Source organism: Arvicanthis niloticus, chromosome 16, assembly GCF_011762505.2.
Source record: "Arvicanthis niloticus isolate mArvNil1 chromosome 16, mArvNil1.pat.X, whole genome shotgun sequence".
NCBI classification, from domain to species: domain Eukaryota; kingdom Metazoa; phylum Chordata; class Mammalia; order Rodentia; family Muridae; genus Arvicanthis; species Arvicanthis niloticus.
Genome location: NC_047673.1, coordinates 71,934,139 through 71,951,248, shown reverse-complemented (window position 1 = coordinate 71,951,248; position 17,110 = coordinate 71,934,139). Strand labels below are relative to the sequence as shown.

The window sequence follows — 17,110 nt, the reverse complement described above, 5'->3', positions numbered from 1 at the left end:
ACAGTTGAGAAGGTTCCCCATCCACCTCCTGCCTCCTTTCCAGCTCCATATGCCACTTCTGTCCCAGACCCAGAAACACTGTCCTGCTCAGCCCCACCTTATGCCCCACTCTTCTTTCTCCACGCCTGGCTAAGAGAGCCATTAAGTGCTCACATGCAGAGCTCCCATCCAGGTCCTGGCCCGCCCTCTCCCTGCAATGCAAATACACCTTTCTGAATCCCTTTTGCAAGAGTGACTGAAGGCCATTTTGCTAAAAGACAAAGTAGCAACAACATACTTTGTCCCCACCATGGGTTCTGTCTCCTGAACCTCCCTGTCCAGCACTGGGAGCACTGTAAGTCTACAATGGGGGCCACAAAGGGGGGTCGGGGGAGACAGGTATCTACAATGGCAGGTGACACTAAGGTTTGTGACACAGCTCAGAGAATAAATGTGCCTGCTGCCAAGCCTGACAACTTGAGTTCAATCCCCGGGACCTATATGGTGTAGACAGCCAACTCTTCCGAGTTATGTGACTTCCACACGTGTATGGTGGTGTGGACATGGTGACACAATACCCAGCCACAATTTAACGCAATAAAAATGTTACAGTAATAAAGGCCATTTGAGTTGACACGGTAATGTCAGGCAGATACCGCATGCCAAGCATGAGGTCTGAGAGTTCAATGGCACAGCAGACTGAGGTGTAGACAGTCATCAGCAGGCTACCCGAGCCTGTGATTTTGGTGTTCTGGAGTTCAAAGCCTTGCTATGCTGTTCAAGAGTCTGTGCCCACCACATGGGCTCTAGAAATGCTGCCTTGCATTCTCCATGTGTCCAGGGGGACCGGTCAGTCTGACAAGCAGCCCTTTGTGCCTAACTCCCTTACTGCCCAGGTAACTTCCTGAGGGTCAGGGTGTATTCAGGCACTGTCAGAAGTGGGTAGTCAGTGGGTCTCTGGGGAGCCATTGCTCAGCTTTCTTGTATACAAATATTTTACCATCTCAGATAAGACTTGAGTGTGGGTAGATTTGGGTATCTGAAAGTGAAGTCCCATAAGTTCCAAAGGGCAACTGTGATTCAAACCTTGAAAGTTTCTCTTTAACAAAAGCTTCCACGGTAGTCTGACTAGCCAGAAGATTAACAACATCCTAATACCTAGAACCTGTGACCATATCTTTGTAGGCCAAGACAAACTGGTGATCAAGAGGCAAGATTATCCTGGGGTTTTCCTGGGTTGTCACTAGTGTATCACAAGAGTCCCTCTAAGGAGACAAGGCAGAAGGCATCAATGTGAGAACAGATGAAGAGGTGTCAGTGCTCTGACACCATGAGCCTGTGACAGCATCACGAAGCTGGGAGAGAAGGCTGTGGGTAAAGGTGCTTGCCACAGGCCTGACAACCTGAGTCAGTCCCCACCATCCACATGACGAAAGGAAACATCAACTCTTCAAGCTGTCTACCAACCATCACAAGAAGATGTGGGATGTCCATTCACACATACCAGAGCGCACACACAGGCACAAATAGCGGAGAGGGAGAAGATGGGGGGACGGGAAGAGGGAAGTAAGGAGGAAGGCAGGCAAATAGGAATAAAATTTAAAAAGTTTCTCTCAGCCTCCAGGAAGACCGGCTGACCCAACACCTTGATTTTAACCATTGAAGGCTCATTTCGAACACTGAAGAATTGAATGTGTCATTTAAGTAACTGAATTTATGACAATGTGTGAAAACACAAATGGAAAACAATTTATAGAAAAGCAAAACAGTATTTCTAGGGAAAAAAAGTGGGGGAAGGCAGCTGGAGAGATGGCTCAGTGGTTAAGAGCACCAACTACTCTTCCCGAGGTCCTGAGTTCAATTCCCAGCAACCACATGGTGGCTCACAGCCATCTGTAATGGGATCTGATGCCCTCTTCTGATGTGTCTGAAGACAGCAATGGTATACTCATATACATAGATACATAAATAAGTCTTTGCTGGGCGGTGGTGGCACACGCCTTTAATCCCAGCACTTGGGAGGCAGAGGCAGGCAGATTTCTGAGTTTGAGGCCAGCCTGGTCTACAGAGTGAGTTCCAGGACAGCCAGGGCTACACAGAGAAACCCTGTCTCGAAAAACCAAAAAAGAAAAAAAAAAAAAAAAAAGGGCCCCCCACACAAACCCTGAGACAGGAATGGCAGGAACGGGGAGGCATCTGCAGTGCACTCACTCAGAGGACTCTAAGTATGGAGTACATTCTAATTCACTAATTTAAAAAAAAAGCTGCTACATGCCAGACACTGATATTAATTCACTTGATCCTCGTATTTGAGGTAAACATTATTAATGCCATTTTACACTGAGACACTTGAATTCAACTAACTTTACACTCCACAGAAAATGCTAAACTTTTGCAATTCGAATGGACATCAACTCAGGTCTCCCAGACAGCAGAAAAGGCTGGAACAGGAAGTGACAGACTCAGCTGGCAGCAACTGGTGAAGGGGCAAGCTTGGCCTGATGCCTGAGGGAGAGAAGGAAGGAAGGAGACAGAAGAGGCCAGAGAGCATGGCAGGCAGGCTGCTGGGACCGGCATCCCTTCACACTGAGGAACTGGTGCAGCTGGGCCAGTATGACCACTGGAGTGTCATGGCTACAGAGAGTCAGGCCGTTAGCTGCAGATGGCCGTCACTGCAGCATCTCCTTTCTTTCCTGCCAAAAACACCTAAGGTGTAACTGGCATCCATTAAACTGAAGACATTTGAATGTACAATTTCAGCAGCAGCCAAGTAGTCAAGGCTGGCCTCGAACTCTTGATCCTCCAGCTGCAGTCTCCTCAGCACTCATTTTATTTGTATTGTTTTCTAAAATTAACTTACATATAAAGGTTACATTCCAGGTTCCTGCCTTGGTTAGGTTCCTGCCCTGTATTTTGATCAAATGTCACGAAACAGATGTCTGAAACACATTCATTCAAGTTAATTCCAATATCCCAAAATGCTGAGAAAAGATAAACACCGGGCACACCACCACTCCAGTCTGGAGATACAGCCACTGGAGTTTTACTATGGGTTCTCAGGACTCAGACAAGTGGAAGCCCCTCCCTTCCCAGTGACTGCTCCAGTTATAGTAAAAAGTAGGTGTGAATGAGCAAAAGGCCACATTCCCTTCCTCCCATTAATTCTGGGGAGAAAACATAAAGCCAAAAACCTTGACACTAACAAAGTAATATATGATTTACTTCCCCAATTCAAGAAAACAATTTTACCATCAATGCGTAGCTCAGAGTCTCATGCAATAAAAAGATGAGAAAAATAACAAGAACATTCAGTTCCAGCATCTCTAGAGTCACTTCAGATTAAATTAGTACTGTATAGCCTAGTCAAGAAATCCATACAAACCAAGTGTGGTGGTGCATGCCTTCAGTCCCAACACTTGGGAGGCAGAGGAAGGAAATCTCTGTGAGTTCAAGGCTAGCCTGGCCTCTATAATGAGTTCCAGGACAACCAGGGCTATTGAAACCCTAGCTAAACAAAGAGAAAAAAAAAAAAAGAAAGAAACTACAAGAAATTCAGAACTTCAACAAAAACAGTATGCTTATATTTTATTTACTGACCTCTCTAAAACAGACAAAAATTCTTAAAACTAATAAAAATTTCAAGTTATTCAACATGACAAACTTTTACAAAAAATACTTTAATGCAGTACTTTCACTTCAGTCTTGAGCAGACAACATAGAACATTACATTTAGATGGTAAAATCAGATTTTACAAATACAAGCTACATATAAACGGTGGCTTGTGGCTTATCAGGAACCTAACAGTTCTGAGAGGCAGGCTCTAGTTCAGTTCAGTCTGAGGCGGGAGCTACAGAGTGCTCCATGCCCACCGCACAATGCCATGAACTATGCAGACACTACCAGTCATCGGTCATTATCCTGCCTGTGCATTCGTAACTGCATCTGGCTCTGTTCACTGAAAGCCAGACTTCAAGTCAGTCACTGTTCAGCAAGCGGAGGCTACAAATCCCTTCACTCAAAAACAGCTTGAACCTGGCAAGAAAGGTGAAACAGACCTGCTCTTCACAACACCAGATCGGGCACACCACAGAGCAGGAAATCCCAGTCACCATGCGTGTATCATAAACGGTGCACATGTGATGCAACAAAAGAACCATAGCAACGCAGCAAAGGTTACGTTTTATTTCCTCTTAAGCAAACACAATCTAGAAAGAACTTTTGTTAATTCTTCAACAAATTACTGATATGAGTTTACCAGAAAAAATAATTTGCCCAACATCAAATTATCTGCAAAATTTTTCTAAGATATTTCTTATTCAGTTTCCAAAAATAAAGGTTTGCTAACTGGAAACCCCGACACTTCTACTCTCTAAAGCAAACCTTAGGACACAGGCTGGTCTCTCAGCTTTCGACAGATCCATTACATAAATATTTCCAACACTCTCTCAGTTTCAAAAGCTGCTTGCTTCCCAAGAACATAATAGTCTTCACTTCAAACCATTCATTCAGTTTCCATAGCGACACTGCGGGATTCCTTGGCCACCATAAGTCGCATTAACTGACTGTGGAATTTCTCAATCTTCTTTACATCTTGAGCTTGGTCTGTTCTGTACACCAAACACTGTCAGAAAATGGAAAAACATACAAACTGAGCAAAACTCAATACTTGTAATGACGGACTCCAGTGGGCAAACACGTGGGAGCCTTGTCTGCCGGATTCTACTCTATTCTCTCAGGTATCATACCGAGCAGCCAGCAACTGCTTGCTTTCCCTTTTTTTTTTTTCACTTTAATTTTTATTTTTAAATGCCACTGCCGTAGACAGAATATAAAGAAACTGTTCTAGAAAGAGTCTCAGGCTTGCTAAGGCACCAGGCATGCATGTGGCACACAGACATACATGCAGCAAAATACTCAAACACCTAAAATAAAGAAATCTAAAAATGTTCAAGATCATTCTCAGCTACACAGTAAGTTCAGGTTAGCGTGGGCTTAAGAGACCCTGCATCAGGAAACAAAAGAAGACTTTTACTATTAAGGTGGATTTATATATTATATATTTCCTACTTGGGAAAATAGTCTCTTAACTAGTGCAGAAAAAACATTACAGGGGACATGAGGATGAAGTTTAAAAGGTTGTTTTTTAAAGGTGTTCATCAAGTTTGCACTTTTAAAAATCATTCTAGCAGGGCTAGGAATATGCTCAACAGTAGAGCATAGTAGCGTGTGGAAGGCCCGTGTGTGTGTGTGTGTGTGTGTGTGTGTGTGTGTGTGTGTGTGTGTGTGTGTAGAAGATCACTGGCAATGCACAGAATGAACTAAAAGGGAAAAAACTCTAATACAGCAAGTGAGTAGTGTGATCCTAATCTGGAGTGTTCCAGTGAAGATGGAGAGCCAGCAACAACAGGAGGGGGCGGAAGGGCTCCAGTCAGCAAATCCATAGCCCTGTGTGTGTGTGTGTGCGTGTGTTAGTTAAGAGAGCAAAACACCACTTTTAACAAACAAACAAGAGAAAAGAGGAAAATGCCATGCCAGGTGTGATGGTTTGTAAATGCTGAGCCCAGGGAATGGCACTATTATGAGGTGTGGCCTTGTTGGAGTAGGTGTGTCACTATGGACCTGGGCTCTAATACTCTCATCCTAACTGACTGGAAGTCAGTATTATGCTAGCAGCCTTCAGGTGAAGATGCAGAACTCTCAGCTCCACCTGCACCATGCCTGCCTGGATGCGGCCATGTTCCTACCTTGATGATAATGGACTGAACCTCTGAACCTGTAAGCCAGCCCCAATTGAATGTTGTCCTTGTAAGAGTTGCCTTGGTCATGGTGTTCACAGCAGTAAAGCCCTAAGACACCAGGTTTCTGGCAGGTGGGTGACAGTATGCCCAATGGCAGGAAGAGCTGGAAAGATCCACTCTGGAAAGGCTAACATAATGGCTGCATGAAAGAAAAGTACTTGACTTCAGAGTTAGTCAGAGTCTCAGAAGAAAGATAGGGGCCAAATACATAAATGTGCGAGCAGTCATGAACATAAAAGTACCAGGCTGCAGGAATCAAATGAACTCAGAAGAAGTGGTACACAAAGACAACCGAGGCCTGAATGCTGGTAAGATGCAGTACTTATGGGGACTGTTAGCATTCCTTCTAGACTCTGCCCCACAGTTACCTGGCAAAGGCCAGGTAAGCCTGGCTTACTATAAAAGGGGCTGTTAGCCCCCTCCACACTCTCTTACTCTCTCTGCCCTTTCTATCTTTCAGTATCTCTTCTCTCCCTGACCTCTTTCTCCCTCTCTCCTCTTCCCCCTCTTCTATTCCTGGCCAGCCTCTCCCTCCCCTCCTCTACTCCCTTCCCATGCCCTATAATAAACTCTATTAGACACTACACCTGTTGTATGGCTGGTACCTCAGGAGAAGGAATGCCTCAGCATGGGCGTGCTGGGGCACCCCTCCCACCTCACCTTACCGCCTCTATCAAATATATCCTTGGCTCTTTTTTAAATTTTTTATAAAACACAATAGAAATATCTAATAATTAGCAGAAAGGAACACAGAAAAGCAAAGCCAAAATAAAGTAGAGCTACCAGGGCTATAACTTCCAACCAGAGAATGATCTTCACACCTCAAGTGCAGAGACCAACGGGAACATGAGGTGATGAGAGCACTGGGCTAGAGATCATAGCACCAAGGAGCTCACACCAGGAGCAGTACCAGAGGAGGGCTGCACAAAGAGACCAGCTGACAGGGAAGGGAGGGAGGGAGGGAGGGAGACAGACAGACAGACAGTAACAAGCCCCTGGCTTGGTTTATCATCATTTACAGAGCCAAGCATGGTAGCATATGCCTTTGATACTAGCACTCTGTTGAATTTGAGGCCAGCTTGGTCTACATACTGAGTTCTCAGACAGCCAGAAAAACATAGACAGAGCCTGTCTCAAAAACAAAAAGAAAGGCTATATAACCATTTACTTCTCACCATAAGAAAGAAAACCCACTCAACTTTAGTCTGTTTCTCTGGCTAGGTCTGAAGAAGGTCTGTTAAGCCACAGGTGGCACATTGCCTTCATGGAGCAAGTTCGTTACTTGCTGAATCTAAAAGAACTCTAGAATAAAGTTCTTCAATGTGGGATGCATGCACCTAGTAGGTCATCTGCAGACTTTATATGACCAACCTCAAACATCAAATTCCCCAACCCAACAAATAAAAGTGTATACTTACAACTAGATCGTCTGTTACTTTGATACACAAATTCCCATCAACATGCCTGTATTTGAGAACCACACGTACCTGAAATAAAAATACTTATTTAAAAATAACAATAGACAGATAGCACTGCTGGCTCACTTTAATCCCATTACTCGGGAGGCAGAGGCATAGAGGCCAGACTGATCTACAGAGCGAGTTCCAGGACAGCTAGGGCTACACAGAGACACTCTGTCTCAGAAAAAAACAAACAAACAAAAACAACAAAAACAAAACCCCCCAACAAAAGAAAACAAAACATAAAACATCAAGAATCACCAGCCTTTTCCTGATCCCCTACACTTACCAAAGACCCCACACAAACTTAAAATGATTTCAGTGTGGCAACCTGAAGAATTTTGACTTAGATAAAAAATACTGTTACAGCTCAAAATAGGCATCCGTTCTCAACAGAGTCACAGAGACAAAAAGTCAAGGTTCTTGTCTAGTTAAGAACTTTGAATTCAGCCAACCAAAATAATACGATACAAAACAGAATGAATTGGAATAAAAGTCCTAGAAAGACTTGCTATTGAAGAAAAGAGCAAATGGTAGATGGTCCTGTACAGCAGGAGGCACGGAGGCGGCGCCCCCCCCCCCCCCCCCCCCCCCCCAGGATTAAGAGGCCAGGACAGTGATTTGGCAGCAGTGTTGGGGGCTGTGCTCACAGAGGCTGCCAGGGAGCTCATGGAGGTAAACCCAAAGACAAGGAGTGGATTCCCGTCACCAAGTTAAGGACATGAAGAACAAGTCATGGAGCCAATCTACCTGGTCTCCCCATCCATTACGGAATCCCAGATTATTGACCTTTTCCTGGACATATCCCTTAAGAACGGAGTTCTAAAGATCTTGCCGGTACAGAAGCAGATTCATGCTGGCCAGTGGACAGGTTCAAGACTTTTCTCGCTATTGGGGACTACAATGGTCACGCTAGTCTTGGTGTTAAGTGCTCCAAGGAGGTAGCCACAGCCATTCCAGGGGCCACCATCTTGGCCAATCTCTCCATCATCCCTGTGCAGAGAGGCTACTGGGGCACAAGACTAGCAAGGCCCACACTGTTCCATGCAAGGTGACAGGCCATATGGCTCTGCTTGGTGCATCTCATCCCTGCCCCCAGAGGTACTAGTACTGTCTCTGTTCCTGTGCCCAAAAAAGCTACTGATGATGGCCAGCATTGATAACTGCCACACATCAGCCAAGGCTGCACTGCCACCCTGGGCAGCTTTGCCAAGGCCATCTTTGATGGCATCTCCAAGACCTATAGCTACCTGACCCCTGACCTCTGGAAAGAGACTGTGTTAGCCAAGTCTCCTTATTCACTGACCACCTTGTAAAACCCCACACTAGAGTATCTGTTCAGAGGACCCAGGTTCCATCTGTGGCTATAATATAAGGGTTTTTATATAAGAAAAATAAAGTGAATTAAGTTTGTTTTTTAAAAAAATCCTATAAAGAAAAATACTGGCAAAATGCTAAGGGAAAAAAATTTATACTGGAAAAAAGGCCAAGAACCACTTTTCTTAGGAAGTGGCCTTGAAAATACATGTTTTTGTTTTGTTTTCCTGTAGAGAAGGCTGGAGAACGTATAAAAGGCATTCTGAACAAAGAGCTAATGTATTTATTCTGTGGCTTCACCAAGTCTAAAGCCAGAATGACTGAGTCAAAACAGTGCAGCTGGGAGTCAGGCTGCATTCAATAATCAGTGAAGAACCGGTTTCAAGCAGAGGACACGTCAGATCACCAGACCACGGTGGCAGGAATAGAAGGGAGGGGCTAAAGGGAAGACAAACCAACCACAGGCTCTCTTCAGCCCACCAGCAAGAGCATTTCAGTTCAAGCCATGCCAGTTAAAGGGTGAAAAGATATGTTGGGCTTCACACTAAACATGCTGGGTACAGAAGGCAGAATTCCCACAAACAAATTCTAGAGACCTGACAAACTGTCTTAAGCCCTACAAGGATCAGAATGGACTGGGGTTCAGACCCAGGGTTTATACTTAAGTTTGGAGGCCACCAGGATTTTCTCCCTAGGTGGGTCTGTCCGGCTCCTCCTCTGCTGTCCCCTCCTTTCCATCACCACAACTCCTTGTCACTTCTACTTTCACTGTCCCTGCCACTACATCTTCAAACAGTCACTCCATGTGTGCTGGCGTATCTACAGTCTCTTTACTAAATGAAGGCAATGTTGTCAGTATCAGGCCCTTCTGAACAAATCTCACACCACCTTACAGCACACTGCTCAGTTGTGGAAATGAACGGCAAAGCAAGGGATAGGGACATGAACCACATGGAGGGACAAGAAGCCACTACTAACACAAACTACACAATTTCAAAGATACCTAATTTATCTAGCCATTTATTATCACTTCATAAATGAAAATTAAGAACCACTGCATCAGTTTAAGAGTAATAGGGTAATCAGTTTTAAATGTTGCCTTAGAAGGGAGCCTGCAATATCTAGATCAGGTTGGCCTATGGGTATGAGGGGAGGCTGTCTTACCTGTAAATTGAGGTGGGAAGACTCAACCGACTGTGGGCTGGGTCCTGAACTGTATGAGTGGAGACAGCTAGCTAAGAACTAAGTCAAGCACAGGCAGGCAGGTTGCACGGTTTCACTGTCTCTCTGCTTTTGACTACGGTTGTAGCAATTTCAAATTCCTGTCTTGACTTCCCTCAGTAACAGATGACAGCCTGGAATGGTAAGGCAAATAACGCTCTCCGACCTACACTGTTTTCTGTTAGGGTGTTTCATAGCAACAAAAATGAAACTAGAACAAACGGCACCATGTAAAGCCAGAAATGGTGTCACATGCCTGTTATCCCAGCATTCAGGCTGCTGCAGAGGCCTTCAGTTCAAGGACAGTTTGGGCTTAACGTGGCAATACCTCACCTCAAAAAATATAGAAGGTTAGGGAGAGCTAGTACCCAGAGTTCAAGATCATTCTCAACTACATAAGAAATTAATGAGACCAACCTAGGACACATATGATAGTATCTTACCAATAAACAAGGGTGATTCAAAGTGTTCTACCATCTATTCTGGTCTGCCTATGGTTCTAATATGTACCCACTTCATCTAATAAATTTCTCCCCCCGACCCCCAACAGCAGACAGGGTCTCACCGTGTAGCCTAAACTGACCTCAAATTCTCTATTTTCCTGTCTTCAGCATCCTGAATGCTGGGATTACTGATGTGCACCACCATTCCCCTCCTGGATCTAAGCCCACTCACAACAGCAACTTGTCTTGCTGCAGGTGGACATGGGTTTGGTTCCCAGCACCTACATGGTGGCTCACAATCATCCCTAATTGCACTTACAAGGGATTCAATGACCTCTTCTGAACCCAGCAGACACCATACAAGCACAGGCAAAACACTGGTACACATAAGAACTAATGAACTAACCTTTTCAAAATATGCGTCCTGTGGACTTGGAGAAATGGCTTAGCTGCTAAAGGTTAGGCTCACAACCAAAAATAAAAGATGCTCCCTGTAAAAACCTGTAGTAAGTACTGCTGCTACAAGTCGCCAGCACCAATGTATTTTTTTTTTATTTTTACTTATTTCTGTGTGTGGGTGTGGGTGTACAGTTCGTGTTATGCGATGATTAGAAATGGCATACAAGCCTGAGCCAGGATTCTTGAGATTTGTTAACTGCTTATCGTTTGTTTTTGTTTTTTTTTTTTCTTAAAGGGTATATTCATAAAACACGCATCTACCGTACCTTCAATAATCCTTTAAGGAATAGTGAAGTTGACCTTTGTGTCTCTCCCGGAACCTATTAACTGGTGAAATGAGAATGGGTAGTTTTGCTTTGCGGAATGAAACTGTTTGCAAACATTTATGTCTAACGTGTAAGTGCAAGTATTCTCAAGATTTCAACTGACCCACGGAAAAGACTAGAACTCCCACTATCCAAAAAAGTAGAGCAGTAGAGTCTAACTGGGACCTACATTATCACCATTTTACAAGCAGGTACTCTCGAGTCTGTGTGGGAAAGGAAAGGGGGACTAAAATAAGTGACGGACAGGAAAGAGACGGTGAGGGGGAGGAGCCCCCTCAGCGACACGTAAACCAACCAAATCCAAAGCGGAAGTCAGGAGTTCCCCCCGGGTGAGGCCGCTGCGGAGACGGCCGTGCCTGCGGTTGCTGGCGGAGCCTCGCTGGGTCTCCGGCTCAGACGGAAGGGGACGGAAGGGGCAATGACACTGGAGGGCCGACTCTGCTCCCTGGATGTGCTCAGGCCGCGCCGAGGGTAGAGAAGACCCCGCCCCCAGGGCCGTCCCTGCAGCGACTCACCTTCATGGGGTCCGCCAGGTAGAGCTTCTCGGCCGCACGGCTGAACTCCTCCCAGGTCTGGAACTGAGGCATCGCGGGTTCGGGCAGCAAGAAACAGGGCCGCGAAGCAAGAAACGGCGCGGTCGCACCGACAGCCCACCGCTCTCCGACAACCGCCCACCGCGCTGGATTCTGTCGGCACAAAGATGCAGGCGCACTAGCGTTCGCACCATTGGTCAGCCTCGGCCGCGCCGATCCAATGGGCAGGAGGCATGCTGTCAGTGGGCGGGGCCTCCGCTCCGAGAGGTCGGGGGAGGGGAGGGCGGCTGTCACAGCGCCGCCTGCAGGGCTGGAGGGGTGGTGCCGGTGCTGCCTTTCCAGGCTGATTGATGATAAAGTCAGGCTCTGGTTTGTTAAAGACTTAAGCAGCTCTGTGACCTGGTACCCAAATTACAGTCGTGGTAATGACAAGGCACATCTGTCACACTCAAAGCCTAATCAAGGAGTTGGGGAGACATAACGGGAGCGCAACCAAAAAACTTTCTGTGGTAGACTTGTATAGGGACAGTGGAACAAAAAAGAGGGTGGCTCACAGAGGTGAGACCTCTAGGCGCATTTTAGATCTGCAGTGTACTTAGGATGACAGTGTTTAAGGGAATGGAGGAAGAGAAGAAGCAAAGAGAGAAGGAAGCCCCACTGTGACAAATGCTACGGTAAGAAATTTGAGTCTTCTGAAAAATATATATATACACACATCACACACCCACAGAGCATATACCTAAGGTCATAATCAATGTATTGAGGCGTTTTTCACCTCTAGAAATCTCTGCATGCTTCCTTATAATTCATTTCCTCTGCCCTCCTGGTCCCAAGAATATGCTTTCTCTTACTATAAATTTCTTTCTCCTGTCCATTGAGCAGTTTTAAACAGTTTTTTGTTTTGTCTTGTTTTGTTTTGGGTTTACAATGCTGGGGACTATGCCTTCTAAACAAGGTCTCTGCCGCTGAGCTGGACCTCGTTCTCCCCATCGTGCCTTCTCTCTTCCCTACCTTTTTCTTTTCTTATTTTCTCTCTTCCTTCTTTCTCTTTCTTCCTTTCATTTTTTTCTTTCTCTTTTCTTCTTTCCTTCCTTTCTTTTGTTCTTTCTTTTTCTTCTTTTTTTAAATTTTGAAAATATTTTTGCCCAAATTGGCCTCAAACTCCAAGCTTGAATGTTTTTTTCTGCCTCAACCTTTTAAGTAACTGAGATTGTGCAACCAGGGCTAGACAGATTTTCATGTCATGAGTTTGAGAGAAGCCCTGGCTATTTAGTCCAAGGCCAGACTGGGCTACTTAGAAAGACCTTGCTTCTAACTAAATAAGCAAAGAAATAAGAATGATGGTGGTCCTAGCAAGAGACCATCATGACACCTGAGCTAAATAAATAGTAATTATTTAGGTATTTTTACAAAAAAGGGATGAAACAAAGGAACCCTGAAGTCGGTCTACCTGGGGGATATTTGAAGACCTGCTCAAACGTTAGGCTTGACAGCTCAGGTTCTCAGGAGGCTGGGTGGTTAGTTGAGTCATCTCTACAAAGGTTAAAGTCACTCGTGAATAAGATTAGATTCAGAAGAAGGCTCTGAGGTAGAACCTATACCCTTAGTACAAGGGACATATATGCTGGGACTGTGAGAACACTGAAGAACAGAAGCAAGTGACACAAAGGACAGTCCAGCAGAATGACCCTCTTGGAAGGTCACAGAGAGGTAGGATCTGTATCAATCTGAGTAATTCCACATCAGCCCCAAGAGCAGAACTAATTACCCTCACCAGAGCCCTCTAGCTTGGGGCAAGAATGAGACATACTCGCACAGATTCATCCTGTGATTTCTATGTAGCCCATACCCATGTAGCCATCTGGAAAGAAAGGGGCCCTCTTCACTGCCTGTAATACCTTGGTTAAACATGCTCCTGAGGTTTGAACCTCTCTAGAAGCCATCTGGATTCTAATTCACATGGCATTATACATCACAAAGCCCACTAAAATGACCACTCTGACATCTCTCATGGGGACAAGCAAGCAGAACAATGAGCTAAACAGGCAGCTACGCCTCTACCCCAGGCTGTCTAAATTCCCAATCCCATCCTCCTAGGTCTCAAAGACCAGGGTTCACAATCACTGCAGAGATATAGTTACAAAGCTCAGAAAACGGGTTGTTGCTCTCTGGATCCTTTCAGTGGAAAACCCTTAAAAGTTTTTATTGGGTCATACATTTGAGGGCTAAATACCTCCAAATTCTAATAGCCTGTCTTACAGACACAGTGTTCCGTAGACATGATGTGTTTCTAAAACCTGCCCTACTTGTGAAGCCAATCAAGAGCATCCCTTAAACTTGCTTCCCCTATACTTCTGTGCAGCATAAAGGAATCATGCATGCTCCCTGTGTACAAGGAGAAAGTTGGTAAGTGGATTTTACTTACATGTACCCATGCAAAGGAGCAGATATCTACTGAGTGTCCTCTCTGATTAGACAAAGGCATTTCCCACCAAGAAGAAAGAGTCTCAGAGGTAGTCAGCATCATTACAGATGCTTCATTTCTTCCTTTGGGCGTTTCCAGTCCCTACAGTTTGATAATGGCCCAGATTTAATTTCCAATATGTTCATACCACCTTGCACCTTTAGTATTCTGCAAAGGTAGAAAGATTTAATGTAACTCTTAATCAATTTCTTACCAAGCTCACATAGACCGTAGTCTTGGCAGCTTGACAACTCAATAGTCTTTTAATCTCTCCTTTAAGATCCCAAAATACCCCAAGACTACCACTCATCTTGACTCAGAGTCCTTTGTGGTACCAAAGGACTTTTCCCCTTGTTGATCGCTTATTGAATTCTGAGGCTCGTTATCCATCTCAGTGCTATATTCTGGGTAAAGGTGATGGAAGCCATCACTGACTACAAGAGTATATGCAACCTCTAGCTTAGCTTTTCTAGATTCTACCCTTGTGTTCATCCAGGGAATCGGGTTACTTAAAAACCCTTCCATGGAATAAAAGACTACCTGAAGCCGTTTGGCCTAAACCTGTAGTGGTGAATTAGTTAAACCACTTTGGTCTTCTGCTGGTCAGATGCATGCACCCGCCCAAGAGGTCTCTGGATTCCTGAATAATATGCCTGCTAATTTTAATATGCCTTGACTAGCTCAATGGCTGGGCATTTTTAATCCTCCCCATGGCTAGCATACATTCTCCCCTCTAATTTTCCTGAGTCAACTTGCTAAATCAACATTTCATCTCTGCTACCTCAGACCCAGTCAGGGGAGTGGCCACTACGCCTACTTTCCCGAATTCTTATGTGGCTGGTTGCTTTCTTTCCTGCAGCTCTTACATCTGATCCTTCTCCCTCCCAGTCATGGTAATTCTTCAAAATCTGAAAGACCCACCTCTGTCTTTCTGCCCAGCCATTGGCTGTATGGCAATTCTTTATTATCGATTGAAGCCAGCTGGCGGCAGGGACCCTCAGGTCTGGAAGCACAGCTTTTTGGGAGCCGAAATAAGACAAAGCATTAGAACCAATCCCCAACATAAGCCTTACCAAGTCTTACTTATATCTCTAATTGTAGTCAAGCTACAAGGTCTAGCATTATGGGTTCATCTTCTCAGAGTTGGAAGAAAGCTCCAAAAACCTACTCCTTTCAGCCTTGTGGAGATATATCCCTATCTCCTCTTCTGTGGAGACCCAGGAGAACCCCACTTTCAAACACTATTACTTTTCTACTTTGCTGAGAAGAAATACCAGAGAAAAGCAACTTAAGGAAGGAAACGTGTATTGTGGCTCAGAATTTGAGGATACAGCCCATCATGATCAGGAAGTTATGGCAACAGGAGAGTGAGTCGGCTACTCATTGTGTCCATAAGACTCATATCATGCCCAGAATCAGGAAGCAAAGATGTTCGGCTGGCTTCTTCCTTCTTACTCACCAAAGACTGCAGCCTATGGGATGAAGCCACCCACATTCAAGGAGGATCTAACCCGAAAACACCCTCCTAGTCATAGCATGGGGCTTCCCCTCATCTTCACAGTTAATATTGCCATAAGCCTTACCTGCATCCTCAAATCACTTTATGGTGTTTCTATAATGTGGAGAGCTGGGGGGGGGGGGGGGGGCGGCTGCTTCTAGAAACTTGGCAGGAATTTGATATTGGGCCAGGACATGGATGTAGGTGCAGATAAGAATATTTATATTTGGGCTAATACAAAGTTCAAAGTAAACTCAGCTGAGGAATGTGGCATTTCTTTTATCTTAGACATCCTGATAAGTGCCTAGAAACACTGATCTTCATTTATTGTGTTGTTTGTTCCTTGACTATTTGTGTTTATTGCCTTGTTTGTTCCTTAACCTAGAACTGACCTTATTATTTGCACATACTTAAAATGGTATAAAAGCAGACTGAGAAAAAATAAACCCGCCTCAGCCTCAGAACAGTCTGGGGTCATGCTACAGTGTTGTCTAATTGTCTGTTTTCTTTTTAATCCTCTATCCCTCCCTGGGGAGCCTGTTGACTGACTGAGCTGGTTTGGTCACTGTAAGATGGTCACTTCTGCTCCAGAGTTTGCCCTTATGGAAAATTGCCCTGGCTCCATGAGAGCCTTCCTTGCCTCCCTTGGGCATTGGAATCCCAATGTAGCAGCCACTAGTTTTAACTACTGTACTGTAGGATGACTGGATTACTACTGAATCTAGGCCTCTTTGAACTGCCAGGTCCTGGGCTAACCTCAGAGTTGAATTTGAAAGATTAAAATAGTTTTTCAGCAAATCATAATAATGTCTAAGCAATAGATGTAATATCTGTTTCCTTAAGACTTAGGAGAGCTGGCAGAGTAATAATTTACTCTGTATGTTCTGTAACTTCAAGTCTCATTCTTCCTACGGGACAGTCATTGTGCTGAGCAGAATGTTTTAAGACTAGGAAGGTCAGGAGCAGAAACAAGAAGGCAAATTTACAAATACCTATGCACAGAAGATAGCAAGCTTGCCACGCCACGAGGGCCAGAGCATTCTGATTCCTGAGAGCTGGTAGACCCTGGTTTCATCTGCTACTTACCTTTAGTTCTATGTCTTTTACCCAAAAGGCACTGAACTGACGTCCAGTGTGATGGACATCATATGATGACTCAATTGTCAACTTGATAGTATCTATAATCACTTGGGAGACAGGCGGTGAGGATGCCTATGGGAGAGTATATTCATTAGGTTAACTGAGGTGGAAGACCCAACTACTGTGGGCAGCACCATTCTCTTGGCTCTACTCCCAGACTATATAAAAAAGATGAAGTAAACCAGGCATGATGGCACATGCCTTTAATCCCAGCACCCCAGAGACAGAGGCAGACAGATCTCTGTCAGTTTGAGACCAGCCGGGTCTACAGAGTGAGTTCTAAATCATTCATGACTATAGAGAGATCCTCTGACTCAAAACAAGCAGACAACAAGATGAGCGGTGCAGTCGTTATCTCCTGCTTTCTGACTGTGGACAGGATGTGACCAACTGCCTCAGACTCCCGCCTCATTGACTTACCCACCGCGATAAGGCTGACACTTCAAACTGTGAGCCAACAATGTTCTTCCT

At 44.8% G+C, this 17,110-nt stretch overlaps 1 protein-coding gene and 1 long non-coding RNA gene across 2 annotated transcripts; one reads left to right on the top strand and one right to left on the bottom strand.

The window, feature by feature from the left end:
* Positions 1-4,140: 4,140 nt before the first annotated feature.
* On the bottom strand, positions 4,141-11,733 carry Srp9 (signal recognition particle 9). The gene is made up of 3 exons (XM_034520597.2): positions 11,520-11,733; positions 7,197-7,265; positions 4,141-4,601 (listed from the first exon to the last, which is right to left on the bottom strand). Exons 1-3 carry the CDS (start codon positions 11,589-11,591, stop codon positions 4,482-4,484), a joined length of 261 nt encoding a protein of 86 aa, XP_034376488.1. The 5' UTR covers positions 11,592-11,733; the 3' UTR covers positions 4,141-4,481.
* Positions 11,734-11,761: 28 nt separating this feature from the next.
* LOC143434754 (uncharacterized) lies at positions 11,762-15,983 on the top strand. The gene is made up of 2 exons (XR_013104513.1): positions 11,762-12,211; positions 13,900-15,983. It is a non-coding gene; the product is annotated as an uncharacterized LOC143434754 (long non-coding RNA).
* Positions 15,984-17,110: the final 1,127 nt, after the last annotated feature.